Source organism: Glycine soja, chromosome 2 (assembly GCF_004193775.1).
Source record: "Glycine soja cultivar W05 chromosome 2, ASM419377v2, whole genome shotgun sequence".
Classification (NCBI taxonomy): Eukaryota; Viridiplantae; Streptophyta; class Magnoliopsida; order Fabales; family Fabaceae; genus Glycine; species Glycine soja.
The window spans coordinates 46,686,451-46,704,839 of NC_041003.1; the positions used below are offsets into that span (position 1 = coordinate 46,686,451).

The following is an 18,389-nucleotide window of genomic DNA, read 5'->3' on the forward strand; positions in this document are numbered from 1 at the left end:
TGGAAAAAGAAGAATCACGAACAATAAACAATTACACTAATATACACGTTAAAATAACGTTAAACAAAAATACACTTTTTAAAGCAAAAATATTAAAATAACCATGTTAAACTTTCATCTAAACATTGAATTCAACAAAATTAAATTATGATGATTTAATAAACTAAACAATAATTATTAGGATATATTTTAATTAGGGAAGTAAAAATTATTCTTAATTTATAATTAGGGAACGTGAGATTTCCAACAATACTATATTCTTTTTTTTTTTTTTGGTAGATACTTTATTCTTAAATCATACTGCATGTCACTTTAGAAATGATTTATGGTGTTGGGAAATATTGACACGTCTAGTCGAGTAATCTTCATTGTAGTGCAAGTAGTTCCTGTATGGGACCCAATAATCTCTGGTTATTTATACGCAGAAGCAGATGATTTATGAGATGCAACCATCAGTGGGAAGTCATGGTGTTGCACTTCTGAAAAATCTAATGAGTATGGTTCAATTAATTGATAACATATATTAGGTTTATAAGAGAGAATTTAAGTTTAATTCAACAAAATATATTTTTGGAAAAAAGTAAAGAATTTTAAATGTGATTAAGCTTCGATCAAAAATCAAAATTTACATAAATATCTTAATATATCACTTAAGAGTCAAATAACTTAATTAGGGTGATTAAAAAAACAATAATCAATCATACCATTGTAGATAAGGACCACAACCATATTTAGATATTTGGATTAATATTTTTTTTTAGTAATGCATATTTTTTTTATGAGTGATATTTAGATTACTATAAAACAAAAGAAGCATATAGAAAATTTTCCTTTGGAAATGATTTAGAAGGGGGAAAAGGTAATCCACATCCAGTGTGCGATGTGTATTTTTTTCTTTTTTTTTTTGAATTTTTTTATTGACTAAATTAACCTTCAATGTCATTTTATATAAAAGATTTTGATCAACAAATTAATTTATTAAAATATTAAAACATCTTGATATTCATCCTTATGAAAGACGAAAATATAGAAAAATTTCCTTTGAAAATGATTTATAAGGGGAAAAGGTTATCCCCTGTCGCAATGTCTATTTTTTTTTCTCTTTTTTTTAGAATTATGTTATTTTTAAGAATTATTTATTTTTTTTTCCTGAGTTTTTACATGCGACGGATTTTTAAGTGCACCTTGTCTTTTTTCGTATTCTGTATTTTTTAGTAAGTTAACCTTCAATGCCATTTTTGAATAAAAGATTTTGATCAATAAATTAATTTCTTAAAAATTTATGAAATGCTAATGTGATACGAAATACAAATTTAGTACTTATTTTATATATTTAAGAGACTAACTTAATGATAAAAAAAATAACAATTAATTAATGTAATGGTGCGTTACTTTTTAGGAAATTATTTTGATGATAAAAATATTTTAAAAAATTTCAGGTCACCTGGACCCAATTTCATGTCACTATGCATGAAAGAAAGGAAATGTTCATGTTTTATACCAGCAAATTTAATAACTCAACTAACACCAAGATGGATTATTATTGTACATGTATCTATCTACAAAGATGATGTTCAGTTGGATAATGTTGTTCTTTACCATTCATCTCTCCCCTATGATTGCAGGTATTTATGATATTCATGGGAGGTGCCCAATAGTTCAAAGATTTACAATTCCATCCTGCAAATTGGTTGAAAGGCAATGTGCAAACAATGTTTTTGGTTGACTTGAGGCTAATAAAAGATATCTTTGAAGGAAGAAATCTCACTTATACTGAATTTTCTAGCAAATTTACTTAATCAACCAAAAAACAACAACAATCATCTCAGTAAACAGTGAAGCTCCATAGGTGTCTTTGTCTCTGTCCGTCGAGGTGGGTCCAGGATATTATATTATATTGTTGGGAGACTTCTTATATCGTGCCTGCCTAGGTTAATTGTACTAGTTGCAAACAAAGGGGTTGTGTTGGTTATGAGAATGGTGAAGGTGAAATTAAAATTCCAATAGATTTGTTGATTACAGACCATATGCTTTTTTTTTAAGTCCACAGGAGTAGAAAGACTATTTTAGCTCAGACACACCTTGTGGATCAGATTAGGGTTATGAAGTCCAAGGAGAATGGTTTAAACTGAATTTCTAGATGAGATGAAATGCATTTTCCTCCATGGCTTTGTTTTGCCATGACTATCAACAAAAGTTGGGCAATCACTTTCCAAGGTGGGACTCTATGCGTCCAGTTTTCACTCATTTTCACTGCACTATATAATTGCTGAAGTTTCTTTTTTTTTTGGAGATTATCCTTCCTGTCGCCACCATGAGAGTGTTGTTCTAACAGGAGAGTTAAGCTATACAATTATTTAGTCAAGAATTTATCTAAATTGCAAAAAGTATATTCTTAAGCATAGCAGATATAGTTGGACTACTATATGTTATATTATATATATATATATATATATATATATATATATATATATATATATATATATATATATATATTACTTTATATATTCGTAGTATTTTAAATTTTAAAATTTTATCCTCCTTTAAAACTTATATAGTATTTTGTAACCTTATTTAGCAAACAATATGGATTTGTACTTCCACTTACTCTTTTGTTTATAAATGTTTTACAAATTTTAAGTTTCATAAATTATTTTTCACATATATTGCTATATTTAAAATGAATAGTTTTGATTCATACTAAAATTATACTTATAACATTAAAAGGAACCTCATATCACATCTTATATTACATTGGATAAGAATATTTAAGATGACATCAACATTTTAGGCTTGTTAAATGCTCCTTTTTCAATGCAAAAGGTACATTAAAAAAAAGTGAGTTCCAAGTATAGATATGAAGATGACCAGAAGTATAACAACAAGAAATGTTATATTATTCTTGCAACAATTCTTCATTGCATGATGTGTTGTTTGTTTATCAATTTTTATCGCAACTCCAACAAAAGAAAGTTTGAAAATAAAGAAAGTTTGAAAATAATTAATGGTTTAGGAACAAAGTCAAGATGAGAGTTGAGGGAAGACAAGTCTTTTAAGCTCAAAGGAAGACAAGTTAAAAATAAAAAGAGCGAGTATTTCTTGCCTTACATAGGAAGTTCATACGTGCGTTTAACTATTGAGGGAGAACAATTAGGCCTTATTTATCTCTCCTCCACTCCTATATATAGATAGTATATTTTTCCATTAATTTTCTCATATATATATATATGATATATCCTTTGTTACCGAACATATCTCATTTGAGTTAATTAACTTGTTCTCGTTCATTACTACTAAAAAATGGCTTCCAAGATACAAATATTACCAATCCTAGGCGTGTTGGCCATGTTACTTCTGATCTCCTCGGAGGTGTTAGCCACTGGATTACATGGTGTTGGTGTTGGTATTGGTGGTGGATTACCTGGTGTTGGTGTTAGCGCTGGATTACCTGGTGTTGGTGCTGGATTACATGGTGTTGGTGGCGCTGGATTACCTGGTGTTGGTGCTGGATTACATGGTGTTGGTGGCGCTGGATTACCTGGTGTTGGCGCTGGATTATCTGCCAACGCTGGATTATCTGGTGCTGGTGGCGCTGGATTACCTGGTGTTGGCGCTGGTGCTGGTGGCGGCCGTCGTGGTCGTGCTGGCTCCCCTTCTTATCATGCAAGTTCCCCTAGTGGTGGTGACAGCTCCCCTTCTTATTCTTATCATGCAAGTTCCCCGAGTGGTGGTGTCGACTACTATGGTTGATCCCAGGCAAAAGAGGATAAGACTTGTAAATGATAATAAGTTCTACGTGTACTATGTATCGTGAATAATTCTTGTTGTGAGAGCCATGGTTATAGTCAGCAAAGAGGCCTTTCTCCTCACCTTTCTAAATTACCACTAGCTAGCTAGAGTTATCTCCCAATACGAAAATGTTAAATAATACGTGTCAGCATGTACCTATATATGTGACCAAGTTGTAAATAGCAACTTTTAAAATGATGATAATATACTTTTAAGTTGTCCTAAACAGTGAGTTTTGCACTTTTACTTATACTGTTACTACATTTCTTTATCATTTCAGTTATGTTTATACTTTTATAATTATCATATCTTAAACTTGCTTGCAGCTACTATGGATGTATGAAAACTGAATTAAATTTAATTCAATTTTCAAACCATCACAATTAAATTTAATTCAATTTATCTTTATGTTTCTAGCAACTCAATTCACCCCAATCAACCACACCACCTTAATTGAGTTGGGTCATTGACTAATTAAAAAAAATACCATCGCCTCTTTAACTTTTAACAAAAAAAAAATCTCAAAATGTAGTTTTATATTGCTTCATTGTTTATTAATTCTTGCTTCATTAATTATTTTATAATTCACAATTAGTATTCAAAAAAAATCTTTACAACTATATTACAACTCACAATTATTTGATTGAGTCAATCTTCAAAACCAAGATAAACTTGCAGCTTGTGAGTTAGTAAACAAAAGTGAGAGTTTAGAAAAAAAAAATACTCTATTTTATTACTCACTATGCCTCGCATACAACACATAAAAAGAATTAGACAATTACCATTTTTATATATTTATTATGTAATCGTATTCGGTTGGATTTAATAGAATTTTGAAATTCATGAACTCGCTAATTACTCAATCCAATTTTAATTGGATGCACTAAACAAAACCCAACCCAACCTAATGACCTAGCCTAATGCATAAAAATATAATTGGGTTAGGTTGAGTTGGGAGGTTCCGTGTTAATGCAACATGCTTACACCTTAGCAGCTAAAACAAATCATTTTTTTATCAATACAAAATTCAAGAAGCATTAGTTATGTTTACCCTTGTGTTACAGGATTAGGGATGTGAATAGGACAGGCTGGCCTACAGGGGTCTACAACCTGGCCTGACCTATTTAATTAAAAGATTAGACTCGAATTCTTTTAAAAGTCTATTAAATTAAATAGATGAGTCTTAGGCTTATTAAAAAGCCTAATAGGCCGGCCTATATATATATATATATATATATATATATATATATATATATATATATATATATATTATTTTTTTGGTACAATTAATTATTTGTCTGAAACTAGCAGACTTTGATTACACATTAGTGCTCCATAACTTCTATTCTTATAATCAAGTAAGACTTTAATTACAATTTAGGTGTAAGTCATGTGTCTCTTTATATTCCTCATTATTTTCATTGTCTTCCCTTTTCCTTTAACTTTTCTATTATGTTCCTACTTCATTTTCATTGTCTTTCTTTTTCCTTTAACTTTTCTATTACGTTCCTACTTCAGTAATATTAATGTGAAAAAGACTTTTAAAAAGGCTATCAGGTCGAGCCAAAGTAAAAGCCTTTGATAGACTATAGGTCAGACTCAGGCTTCAAAAATTCATCGTAGGCTAGGCTCAGGCCTTTTAAAGCCTGATCTGACCTGTCCTATTCCCACCCCTATACAGGATACTTTAAAAAAGGTACTTCAAAAATTTGATAAACATATTAAGGATAAAAAGAAAAAGTATAAAAAAAAATTTAAAATTAACATTTAAAAAAATATTATTTCAAGTAGAATTTTAAAAAAATATTTAAAACTATTAAAAAATTATTTATTAAATAACAAAATAAATTTTTCAATTAATAAAAAAAATTAAAAATTAACTGAAATATTTTAGCAAATATAATTTTAGTCCATAAATCAAAGCACACTACCAACTACTTATGCATTTTTTCTTACCTATTGTAAATCTCAAATGTACGTGTTTATACTAAGCAACCACAAACGTCTTGGAAGTGTCTTCCTATATGTCATTTTCGTCCTTGGTATCTTTAATAATGATCGACTTCTTCCTCTTATCTATTGCCAAGTCCAACTTTGTACCCTACACATTTCCACAAACAAAAGAAAGAAGAAAAAGAGGTTTCGCAAGCCTCATTCATTTTCTGGTTTTAAAAAAGCCTAAAGCATACAAGTATCCAACAAACAATACGCGGAGTCTAAGGTCTAACCTAAGTTGTCATGACTCAGGCAAATTTACTTTAGAGGGTTTCTTTTAGAAACTATTTACGCAATGGGGTCTCATTTATAACAAATTACAGAGGGGATTCGTTTTTTACGTGGGTGTCGCCATTAACACTGGCAGGAAGCTTGAACCGCCAGTGCCAATGACGGGATAGTGGATACCGCCAGTCACAGCAGCGGGACAGGTAAGGGGCAAAACGTGTACCGCCATTTCTCTTGGCGGGACATGCCTACGTGGGCAGTCCCGCCTTTGGAGTTGGCGGGATAGGGCATATGTCTCTCTCCTCTCTCCTCTCATGTTACGTTACGTTTGCAAATTGGAAGCATCTAGTCTTTCTTTTCCCAAAATGTGGAAGTAGGAAAAGGCAAACAAATGACGAAAAAGGTGAGGCTCATTATTTTTTCATGGTTTAGCTTTTTATTTAGAAGACTGAAAACATTTTTGTGGGAATCAAACTAAAAAATTAAATTATTCTGTTCAAACATAGAAGATGGAAAATAGAAAAAACTCTTTCATGCACAAATTAAACAATTTTTTTCTCAATTTTTTTATCTTTTTGTTTTAAATTGTTTTATAATTTTAAACACATTTTTTATTCTTCTTTCTATACAACTATACAAGAAGAGAACAATACTAATTTTCTTATCTTTTATTTCTTTCTTATCATACAATTTGAAAAAAAAATCATTTATATATTTTCTATTCCTTTTCCTTCCTTATGTTTCTCTTCTTACACTTTTTTTCCATAAATCAAACATACAGTTTTCTATATAATAATAATAATTTTAAACCACTCTACGTGGACAGATGGGACTGAAGCTTGGAGAGTGATGCTGAATGATGAGACTCAAGCCTGATGATGCAGCTAGGGTTCACATGCACCTGAAATTTTTTTTTTATGCAGGGCTAGGGAGGAGAATAGGGCACTGTTTGCATAGGAAAATCAGAAATCACATGCATGCATGGCAGATTAAAGAGCTAGGCATCTAGGAGGTGACCATACAGAGTTACTTTAATAATGGTGTATAAATTTGCTATGTAGCTTTTTTGCTAAAAAATTTCTTTAAATAGAGCAAACTTCAATCATTCTTTGCACTTACATAAATTTGAGACTGAAGAGAGTATTCTGAAAGAGGAAGAAAGAGTTTTGAAGTTTGATTCTATAGTAAGGATGTTTTATATTTATTTAATTAAAGTTTTCTTTCATTTTGTTTATTTATGATGTACAAATTTTTTATTTTGAAGTAACAAATATTATGGTTAGAATGAAATTTGAAGCTCAAATTTAAGTGTATTAATTTTGTAAATTACATTTTAAATTTAAAAAATATTAGTAGTAATTATTTGTAAGCCTTTTTGTTAATGATTTTGCGTCTAAAGTATTATTTGACATATAATTTAATTTAAGACAAAAAATGCGTGACGCAAATCAATACCGAATAAGTCACCCGTATTAGGTATTTGTCCCGGTACATTCCATTGTGTTCCTAACAGGGCATTAGGTGTTGGAATTGGCCCATGATATTACTGTGAAGGGGTCATTATGGGCCATGAAAAATGAGCTTGTGTTTCCGCAAAACCACCGAACGATTGCTGGATTGCAGAAGTATCAGTGTCATGACCCTGAAAAGGATACTGATACATCTGTGTCGGATACTCAGCAAATGTTTGTGGTGTGTAATACATTCCATGGCCACGCTCCGCCATTTGTTGGGAATATTCTTTCGCTTAAACAATGTCCCTTCTTCTGTCTATCCCCTGAGTTTCAATACTTGACTGAAGCATGTGAAACTATTGTGCGGGAAATTGACGCTCTGATGCAGGACCATGTGACACTGGCTCAGTGACTCTCTCTTGCTCTTCGGATAAAATTGTAATTTTTTCCACATAAGGCACGAGATCATCAAATGTGCATGTTTTCCTCCCTTGAGGAGACACCATGTATTGTAATGCCTCTGCAACTTCACCCTGCATTTATAAGGGTAAGAAAATTAATGGCCATCATTAAATAAAAGTTCAAGTTAAAATTTGAAAAAAATTAAAAAATACCAATGTAGCCGTCTTTGCATTTTCTGGGTCAACAAACATCTTTGTCTTTCGCCTATACCAGACCATGTAGTCCGAGTTAAAACTCAATAGGCCTTCTTGTCGGGGATAAGCGTCGACCCTAAATGCATGGCGATTATTCCACTGCTGAATCATTGGGGCGAATAATTGCCCCCAATTTTCGTCATGTTTCCCCTTTAATGTTATGCCATGAATGTTTAGGGGTTGTGAAGGAGACTCTGGAACTGGTTGCTGCATCCCAAATTGTCTCAAGACTCTGTCCGGTTGGTGCCACTCAATAACTTGGAAACAAATTAGTTGCACCACCGCGTACCACGCGAGACTTCCGACTAAAAAAACGGGAGACAACAATGACATAACGGTTGATGGGTAAGGCTCCCACACAAACTGCATATAACAACATAGTTGTGAACATTGTAGTAAAATAAGACATATAATTTTTTATTTTACAAATACAATAGCATGGTTCTTACCTCATGACGTTTTATAATATCGAACTTGCGACGAAAAACTTTCACATCATCATTGCCGATATGTTGGTTTCCACGTCGCAGCCACCTACAAAGAATAAAATTTAATATACCCTAAAACCATTTATTCTATTAAAATGAAAGACGCTGTTAAGAATGACTGACCTGTGCCCTAGTGGTGTATTTTCTATTTGGGAAGGAGTCCTCTTTGGAGCGAAGGTGGGACATCGTTCCCATGCCCACAATTGTAGTAAGATGCACATACCTCCGATTGATTTAGTTTTATAATCGGTGGCACTGCACATCTCTCTGTATAGAAAACTAAGTACGGCAACTCCCCATGCATATCTGCCACATTCTTCAAAGTCACGTAAAAATTGAAGGTACCTTACCGAAACTCTGTTACTGGTTTTGTCAACGAACAAGACACCTCCAATAAATCTCAGTATCCATGCACGGGCAAACCTTCGTACTTGTTCTTTGTCGTCGTCATTATTAATTTGATCAAAATGGTGAGCCAGCCAACTTAATTTAACCACACTACCTTTAATTTCACCTTCTTGTGGTCTGACTCCCAATAATTCCTCACATAAATCAGCCCAATCAAGATTTGTTGGACCGATTAATGGTAAACCATCCACACTTATACCTAACAACACAGAGACGTCTTGTAGAGTGATAGTACACTCTCCGCATCTCATGTGAAACGTATGTGTTTCCGGCCTCCATCTTTCTATCAGAGCACTAATTAGTGAGACATTTATTTTTAAGTAAGATTGTTGAAGAAAAGGAAAAATTTGTTCTGGAATTTGTTCTTCCCCTTAATACGTGGGGACAGCTCGTCTGATATGTAATTTCCTTTCTTCTTTCCCATTCCAAACATGTTCTGAAACATGCTTAGGTTGCATCCATAATACATCAGTCTCGATGGGGCCATATTTAATGTTAATATGTGATGAAGATGATGATGAAGATGCCATTGCTGCTGCAAAATAAAATAATATTAAATTATGTGAAGAAAACTTTAATTTATTAGTAAACTTTAAATATATAACAATAAATTTGTAAAAAATCAAACTCGGCAATTTTTAATATATTCTATACATAAATTAAAATACATGTGAAGAAAACTTTAATTTATTAGTAATTTTTTTTCTACAATTAACAAATAAATAATTGAATAAAATATGGACTAACAAATTATTTATAATACAAACAAATATTGAAATACAAAAAATCATTTCAATAATATATATACAAAAATAATAATAATAATGTACAATGTATCATATATTTAATCACTTAAATTTTCTAAAACAAATAATATTAACGTACAAATTAAAACTAACAAATAATATATATACCATTCTAACTAAAAAATAATTAATTCAAATAATATTAAATTATCAACTCATTTATTTAAAATACAAAATTATAATACTAAAAAGATAAATTTACGTGTGTCAAGTGTCTAATATTACAATTATTTATTTAAGTGTCAAATATTTAATATTACAAAAACTAAAAATTTAAGTGTGTTTAAAATTTAAAAATATATACCTAAAGCTAATATTAACTTGTGCCTAATACTAAAAAATCTAATATTACGTATCTCATCCTAAAGTATCATCCATGTATATATATTTATTAGACTAAACTATCATCCGTCTAAATATATACCTAATACTACAAAGCTAATATCACATGTATAAAATTTAAGAATATACACAACAACTAAATATATATACACGTAATATTTTTACACTAACTAAACAAATATATAATATTCTTTTCAATTATACTTATTCATACAATTTTTTTACGAGAGATTAAGTTATAAAATAATTTCTTATTTAAAACTCATAAGAATAATTAGTTTGTCAACCCGTGCATCATATATTTTAATTCTACGAATAATTAAGAATACAATTAATTTAGATTCTATACAACATATGTAGTATACAAATAAAATAAATTTAGAAAAATAATTGAAACAAGTTGATAAGAAAGAATAATTATTTTAGAAAACTTTATATTTCTTGAGTTAGAATATATTTTATTTTACAGATATTTCTAGAATTCATAATAAAATTCTCATTCTTTGATAAAAAAATTAATAATAATATTCTATGCTATGCTGTAATTACTACTAATACTAAAATATTATATACAATAACCAAATAACATCTAACAATATATACAATAACAATAACTAAATAAAATTTTAATTCTAACTAACCAAATAATATTTTCATACTAACTAACCTAACCAAATAATATTTTCATACTAACTAACCTAACATTGGAATATTTATTAATAAGTAAAAAATAATAACACAATAGCTACTCATACGAACTAATTTAAACTTAGAACTTTTGTTAATAATAACTAACCTACTATTTACATACTAACTAACTTAGAATATTTGTTAATACTAATTCTAACTAACTTAAACTTATAATATATATTAGCATATTTACTTTGAAAATACATACCAGGAATTTAAGGGCACTTGAAGCACACTTGAAGGATGAATGCACAGAAGAACACAAACACAATAATCTCTCAAACTCAAGAAGAAGAAAGAAACAGAAAGCAAAGAAAAGTAAGCTGTGTAAGCGTAAAGAATGAGTTCAACATTTTTTTTTTATAGCTGAAAACTTAAACCCCAACCCCAACGTTCAAATTTTTTTAACGTTAAGATGCTATATAGTATAGCCTTTTCAGAACCTGAAAGCTAAACATATTGCAAGGTGCAGACCATGAAAGCCTTCAACGTGAACCTAGGTGTTGTGCTTAGACTTTTCAGAACTGAAACAAAGCTAACACGTGAACCATGGTACATGAAGCCTATCTCGCAGTACCCAGTGGCGGCATCCCTCTCTCCCCTGTCCCGCAACCGCCACTGGCGATACCACCTCCTGCAACACCCTCTCTCTCCTATCCCGCCAGCTCCAAGGGTGGGACACCCTCTCTCTCTCCTATCCCCTCCCATCCCGCCAGCAGCAATGGCGGCACCCCTCCCCCTCTCTCCTAATCAGCCCCTATCTCGCCATTGGTACTGGCGGTTCAAGCTTCCCGCCAGTGTCAATGGCGACACTCACGTAAAAAACGAACCCCCTCTGTAATTTGTTATAAATGAGACCCCATTGCGTAAATTATTTCTAAAACCAACCCTCCTTCGTAAATTTGCCTCATGACTCAACCACAAATCTCTACGTACAAACATATGGATCCATACCCTTCTCTAATGATATACACGGTACCTTAATCATTAGAAACCATTGACACAAGTGACTGAGAGCTCGTATAACCCCTCAAAAGGTACAGACATCCATGTCGTAATCATCATACTCGAGGAAAGGGCCTCCAACCCATTAGAGGTATACATTACACCAATCCTGGGAGCAGGCGTCAGGGTTACCAAGTAGGTTTTATGTGATTTGTCCTGTCTCAAGGGCACTAATCTAATCATTGGGATGCATGTTCACAGCTTACCTTTACCCTTAAGACAAGAACAGTGGTCACTGCCAGTCATCCTGCACTGTACCAAACTTTTATTTTTCAGACTCAAACACTAATGCTGCGCAGCATGGTCCTAACTCATAGGGGATGCATATGACTTGTTCTCTATGATTCATCATATATTCTCTAGAAAATACTTTTGAGATTCAATACCACTAACTTAATGATCACAAAGATATATCCTACCTGTGTTGTGTCAGATTATATTCACAATAATCACTATAAAACATTGAATGATACTACAACCGTAATTAGGTATGCCTATTCAGTATTCTTATAATATTGGTTAAAAAATTAAAAAAATATATTTATTATAAAAATCATATAAGAGTCTGCGTCAGAAAAATTATGTATGAATAATATAATTTTATGTATCTCAATAATTTTTTTTCTTTTTAAATATCCCAATGACATTGTTTAGCATTTGTTATTAATAAAACATGCAAACACAACCGTATTTTATGCGTAGTTTCTCAATTTAATTTATTTGATTATCCTTCTCCTTTTCTAATTCGTGTGGCTTCCGGACTTATGATGAATTTGAATAAGTATTCTTGGTTCATTTGTTCCTAGCCTATGAGCGCTTTATTCACCACTGAAATATCGGGTGATAACAAAATGGGTGAGCAAGGCAGACTTTAACCATGTTATTACTGCCTTAATTAGCTCTTTGATGGGCAAGCAGGCTATGTCTCCCGCAAGGTGAGTGCAACAAAATTGGCTATGATTTCGTCAAAAGTAGGGATATCACATGCTGAAATTAATATGCTTGGGCAAACTTTTGTGGCAACTCTCAAATTCCCTCCCTCCAATATCGATGTGATCACGAACTAGTTCTTGGTGCGATGGAGGACTAGCTAGCTAGCTAGGAGTAGCGACCTGAATCAACAATAATATGGGCAATGGGCACTGCCTGCATGAAGGGATTTTATTACAAAAAGAAAAATTCTTAATCATTCCTAATTTAAATTTGTTTTCAAATTTTCAAATTTAATCTATGATATTAATTAATAAATATATTTTCCTGTTCGATTTTAAATGATGCTTCTCTTTAATTTATTCATATTTAATACAACAAAATAATCACCGCTAATAATAAAAATATAAATGTTTTTATTAATTTATTTTATTGACGTGTTTTATTTAAATTTAAAATACTTGTCTGCGTAATGGAAGAAAAACATGATAATTGACCTATAATATTCATAACTCATAACCATGGTTTTATGTTAAAAAGTTGTTTTAAGTAAGTTATTATATACGTAAGTACGACATTTTTTATGATTACGTAAATATGATTTTATTGAAGTTACTACCACTCTAATTAAATATTAATTTTGAAGTTATACTGTATAAAACCATTTAATAGGAATACAATGGAGAATAATAAAAAATAACCTCTGAAGAAAATATATTGTAACGGATAAAATTAATTTTAGTTTTTTTTTTGTCCACACTAGCTATTTCATCTAGACACTCGATGGTAATTATTATTTTTTCATATTTGCCAGACAAGCATGTTTAATTAAGAAAAAAACTTAATTACATGCCATTTCTAAAGTATTTTTTATTCAAAATGAAGTTTCAGCTGACTTGTATTAAATGTTAGTTACCAAAATAAAATTGTAATTCTAGTTAGAAAACAATATAAAAAATGCAAGTAAAAAAATTAAAATTAATGAAATCCATATATAGAATTTTTAAAAATTTGTCACTAAAATTTATTTGTCATCAAAATTAGGAAGGGAACAACAATTCCAAGATTCTATAGAAATGGATATATTCTAAAGTATATGATATATAAAATTGAGACAGTTACCTTATTTTTCATTAGTGTATTTCTTAGTAATTTATTGATTTTTGGTAGTCATAAAGAACTTTATCTAACTTTGCCCCCAAAAAGTCTAACTTTGACCTTTAAATTATTTTATACTTTATCGTAAATAAGAAAAATATTAAGAAAGCAAACTAGCACTAGGTGTCTGCTTCTCGATTCACTTTTTGAGTAATGATAGGAGAATATTCTACCTCTCTAAATACTTCTTTAACACTTCTTATTTTATTTTCTTTTTCATAATAAAAAAATTAGGAAAGAAGATGCCGAGATGGTACATGAACTCAAAGAAACTTTATAAAGATACTTACATTTACATTTACATTTAAGATAATCTAAACATATGAGGAACATTAGAACTTACGACTCATCAAGCGTGATATCCTATTATGTTCTACTCCACCAATCTCTTGAGTTTACACTCTAATTTTCTGTCTCTATCTTTTTATTACATAATATCAACTATCATACTTATACTTCTTTTTTATCTTTTTTTCTCGTTAATTGTCAAATAAGTTGTATCATGTTATGGCCCTTCTCATACTGTGCGACTTGTTTACATGTATTCTCATATGGAAGCGTAAACATACGCAGCCATGCTTCACAGCTTCTTGGTCTTATAGTAGTCCTAACACGGGATGCGTATATCACTTGTTCTTTATGATTCATCATATACTCTTTCAAAAATCATGTAAAGATTGAAGACCACTAAGATCACAAAGATATGTCAAACTTCTGTCAAATATTATATTCACAGTAATCATCATAAAATAGACAATGATAATAAACATTGTCAAAGCGCACAAAGAAACTTATATACTTGGATTATTTAAAAAATATAACTTTTCTAAAAATAACTATATATAGGTGATGCAAATTATCATTTTTTTAAACCAAGTTTCTTACTAATATTAAGAATAATTATTTTTTATGTGAAAGGTCAGACTATATATGTTGTAACTACAGAGCATATTTAAATACTTAGAATTTTCTCTTATTATTTCTAAAAATTGTTTATACTTCTAAAAATCACTTTTTCCTAGACATTAATTTACAAAATATTTTCTATCCACTTACACGTTTATTTCTAATATAAAATTGTGGTAGTTTTCTTATTATACTTTAAGTTGACAAAAATAATAATGATATAGATAATTATTTCACACTTTTTACCATTAACTTTAACTAATATAATTATTTACTAAAAATATATTTATTATTGGTAAAAAAATAATTACATTTTATTAATAACTTCCTAATGGGCCGAAAGCACAGTAACTAAGGAAAACAAGTTTTAAAATGGTTGTTTCTTAATTTGAATGATCCAAAACCTTAATAGTTCATTAATTTTATAGATCCTTGTAGTAAAAAAAAAGGTGGGAGTTTAGTAACTTTATGATTCCTAAACTTCTTTTGGATTTATGTTTTTAGTCTTTAATCTAAATTTTGATATGTTCAAGTTCCTGAATTTTTTTCTTTATTATAACTTTTAATTCTTGTTGTCAAGTAACAACAATTAGTGACATAACAGGAAAGTTGATAATTTATTGACTTATTATGTCATTAAAAATCTAACGGGTTAGTTATATATATTTATTTTATGTAAATTGTGTTTTAAATCTCTTATTTGTTCTTAATAGTCGATGACTAGTTAATGGACATTGAAGCACAAGTGATGCCCTTCTTCACACGTTTTCATTTTTGTGTGGCTTTCAGGCTTATGGTTAAATTGAATAAATGTCGGCTCATTTATTCCATGTTTGTGAGCACTCAATCCATGACCTTAAATGAAAGATCTTTGAGTGTTGTTCTGGGGTTCACTTTGCCCAAACTTCTATATAAAAGTCCTTACTAAATAGAATTTTTAAAATTTAAAACAATTTAATTTCTAAACACTATCATTGTAAAGATTTTTTATATTCTAATACAATTTGTTTCGTAGGTATATCCTTTATATTAAGGACCTTGAGTTGGGTTAGTTTCCTGTTATACTCACCGGTTCTTGATGTTGGACGTACGGTAGTATACTGTACATTTTATGCAGATTTGTATATCCTTTCTCATGTTTTTTTTTATTAGATCCTTTCTAATATATAATATAATACATACTTTGCCTTTAAAACAAAGATTTTTTATATTGTCAACTAAAGAATTTTATGACATAATAATTCTATTCTGTGTTTCATATTTTGCTAAGACATAAATATATACAAGAGAGTTAGAGTAAAATCTTCTAAGATTGAACTATACGGATTGATTATCCAAATAAAACTTCTAAGAGTACGTTTAGACTAAAAACAAATTGATTTACATGATCACAGACTAATAATACGAGATAATATAATAATTGCACATAATTTCACACAAATTTTGTTATCTTTTGCTATCTCATCATGATATCATTACCCCCCTTAAGTTGGAGCATGTAAATTACATATCCCCAACTTGCATAGTAGAGAGGTGAACTAAGTGGGACCAAAAGCCTTAGTAAAAATATCAGCTAATTGTGCATGTGTAGGAACATAAGTAGGTGTGATATTCCAACTTCGATGTGCTTGGTGCGCTCATGAAAAATTGGTTCTTGACAATATGAAGCATTGCTTGACTGTCACAATGAAGTCGTATAGGCTGAGAATGACAGATACCAAGACTATAGAGAAGACCTTTAAGCCATTTCAATTCTCCTGTTACAACTGTCATGGATCGATATTCAGCCTCAGCAAAGGAGCGAGATATTGTTTGTTGTTTCTTAGTCTTCCATAAAATTGGAGAAGATCCAAGTAGAACAAACCATCCGGTAAAGGATCTATGAGTTAAAGGACATCCAGCCCAATTAGAGTCACACTAACCAGATAGTTGCAAGTCACAATCATTATACAACAAAACACCATGTCATGGATTCCCTTTCAAGTATCGAATAACACGGAAAGCAACCTCCCAATAGGCCTCTTTAGGTGCCTGCATTAATTGAAACAACACATGCACACATTATGAAAGCTCGGGTCTGGTAAAACAGAGGTAAATGAGACGATCTACTAACCGCCTATACTGATCAGGATGAGGAAAAGGCAAGTCTGCTGCAAGTGTTAGACGATGATTCTATTCAACTGGCACATTTGATGGCTTAGCTCCCAGAAGTCCAGCTTCGGCTATAATGTCCAAAGCATATTTGCGTTGACAAAGAAAGATACCCGCAGAAGATCGCGCCACTTCAACACCCAAGAAATATTTGAGGATCCCCAAGTGTTTCATGTGAAAGCAATTGTGTAAATAAGCTTTAAATTCAGTGATAGCTTCATGATTATCTCCCGAAATGGTTAGGTCATCAACATACACTAACACTATAGTATGTACCATCGGTCTTTGCAAGACGAAAAAAGAATAATCAAACAAAGATTGTCGAAATCCATAGTGTTTTAGTGCAACGGACAGCTTGGCAAACCAACAATGAGGCACCCGTTTGAGTCCATATAAGGACTTGTTAAGTTTACACACCATGCCATTTGCTGAGGAAGAAAGTCAGGAGGCGGCTTCATGTACACAACCTCCCCAAGGTCCCCGTGTAAAAATGCATTGTGCACATCAATCTGATGTAATTCCCAAGCTTGTGTGGCTGCTACGGCTAACACTGTGCGGATCGTTACCATTTTTACAACGGGTGCAAAAGTCTCTGTGTAATCGATCCCCTCCTTTTGATGATTGCCAAGAATTACTAACCGTGCTTTGAACCATTCTACACTTCCATCAGCTTTATGCTTTATTTTGTACACTCACTTGCAGCCAAGTGCTTTTTTTCCTGTAGGCAATGGTGTGGTTGTCCAAGTTCCATTGGCCTCAAGGGCATGTATCTCACTTTTCATTGCATCTCTCCACCGACTGTCTTTCACTGCGTCAGTATGAGTGACAGGCTCCTTTTCCTGTGAAATGGATGCAAGAAAAACACGATGTGCAAGAGAAAAATGATCATAATTCACATAATCAGTTATGGGATAAGGCGCACCTGAGTCTGCCTTTGGAGAGGATGAACAGTTGGATGGGCTTAATCTTTTGGAGATATTAATCTTGCAATTGAGTAGAAGGTTGTTTAGTTCTATGTCCTCTACCCAATAATGGCTCGGTTGGTGATATAGATGGAAGCAATGTAACTTGTGTGTCCATATTTTGGAGAGTAACACCTTGTTCATCGAACCCCGCATTTGGCTCACCCCCTCTATCATCCATTGTCATATCACCATTTTTTTCAGTACCTACTGTGTAATCCATTTCTTCTACACCATCAGCATATCACCAACAATTTCTTCACGGCTCCAATTTTTAGGAGGGACATCTTCTTTGGTAGTAACATCAATAGAAAAAGGATACTTGGTCTCAACGAATTCAACATATTGAGGGACAATAATCTCTTTTATTTCTAAGTCAAATAGCTTCCACCCTTTCTTGTCATATGGGTAGTCAATAAAC

At 31.5% G+C, this 18,389-nt stretch overlaps 2 protein-coding genes across 2 annotated transcripts; one reads left to right on the forward strand and one right to left on the reverse strand.

The window, feature by feature from the left end:
• The first annotated feature begins 3,300 nt into the window (after positions 1-3,300).
• Positions 3,301-3,750, forward strand: LOC114376861 (elastin-like). Its single transcript, XM_028335172.1, has one exon. The coding sequence runs from the start codon at positions 3,301-3,303 to the stop codon at positions 3,748-3,750; it is 450 nt and encodes a 149-aa protein (XP_028190973.1).
• A 4,058-nt stretch (positions 3,751-7,808) lies between these two features.
• LOC114371973 lies at positions 7,809-8,371 on the reverse strand. The gene is made up of 2 exons (XM_028329332.1): positions 8,081-8,371; positions 7,809-7,999 (listed from the first exon to the last, which is right to left on the reverse strand). The coding sequence occupies exons 1-2, from the start codon at positions 8,333-8,335 to the stop codon at positions 7,823-7,825; spliced, it is 432 nt and encodes a 143-aa protein (XP_028185133.1). The 5' UTR covers positions 8,336-8,371; the 3' UTR covers positions 7,809-7,822.
• Positions 8,372-18,389: the final 10,018 nt, after the last annotated feature.

Excerpts from the sequence above, each read along its gene's own strand:
- LOC114371973 (XM_028329332.1), bottom strand. The coding sequence starts at position 8,335 with ATGCAGCAACCAGTTCCAGAGTCTCCTTCACAACCCCTAAACATTCAT. Across the intron at positions 8,000-8,080 it reads ATGCAAAGACGGCTACATTG|GGTGAAGTTGCAGAGGCATT; the intron begins GTATTTTTTAAT and ends TTATAAATGCAG.
- LOC114376861 (XM_028335172.1), top strand. The coding sequence starts at position 3,301 with ATGGCTTCCAAGATACAAATATTACCAATCCTAGGCGTGTTGGCCATG.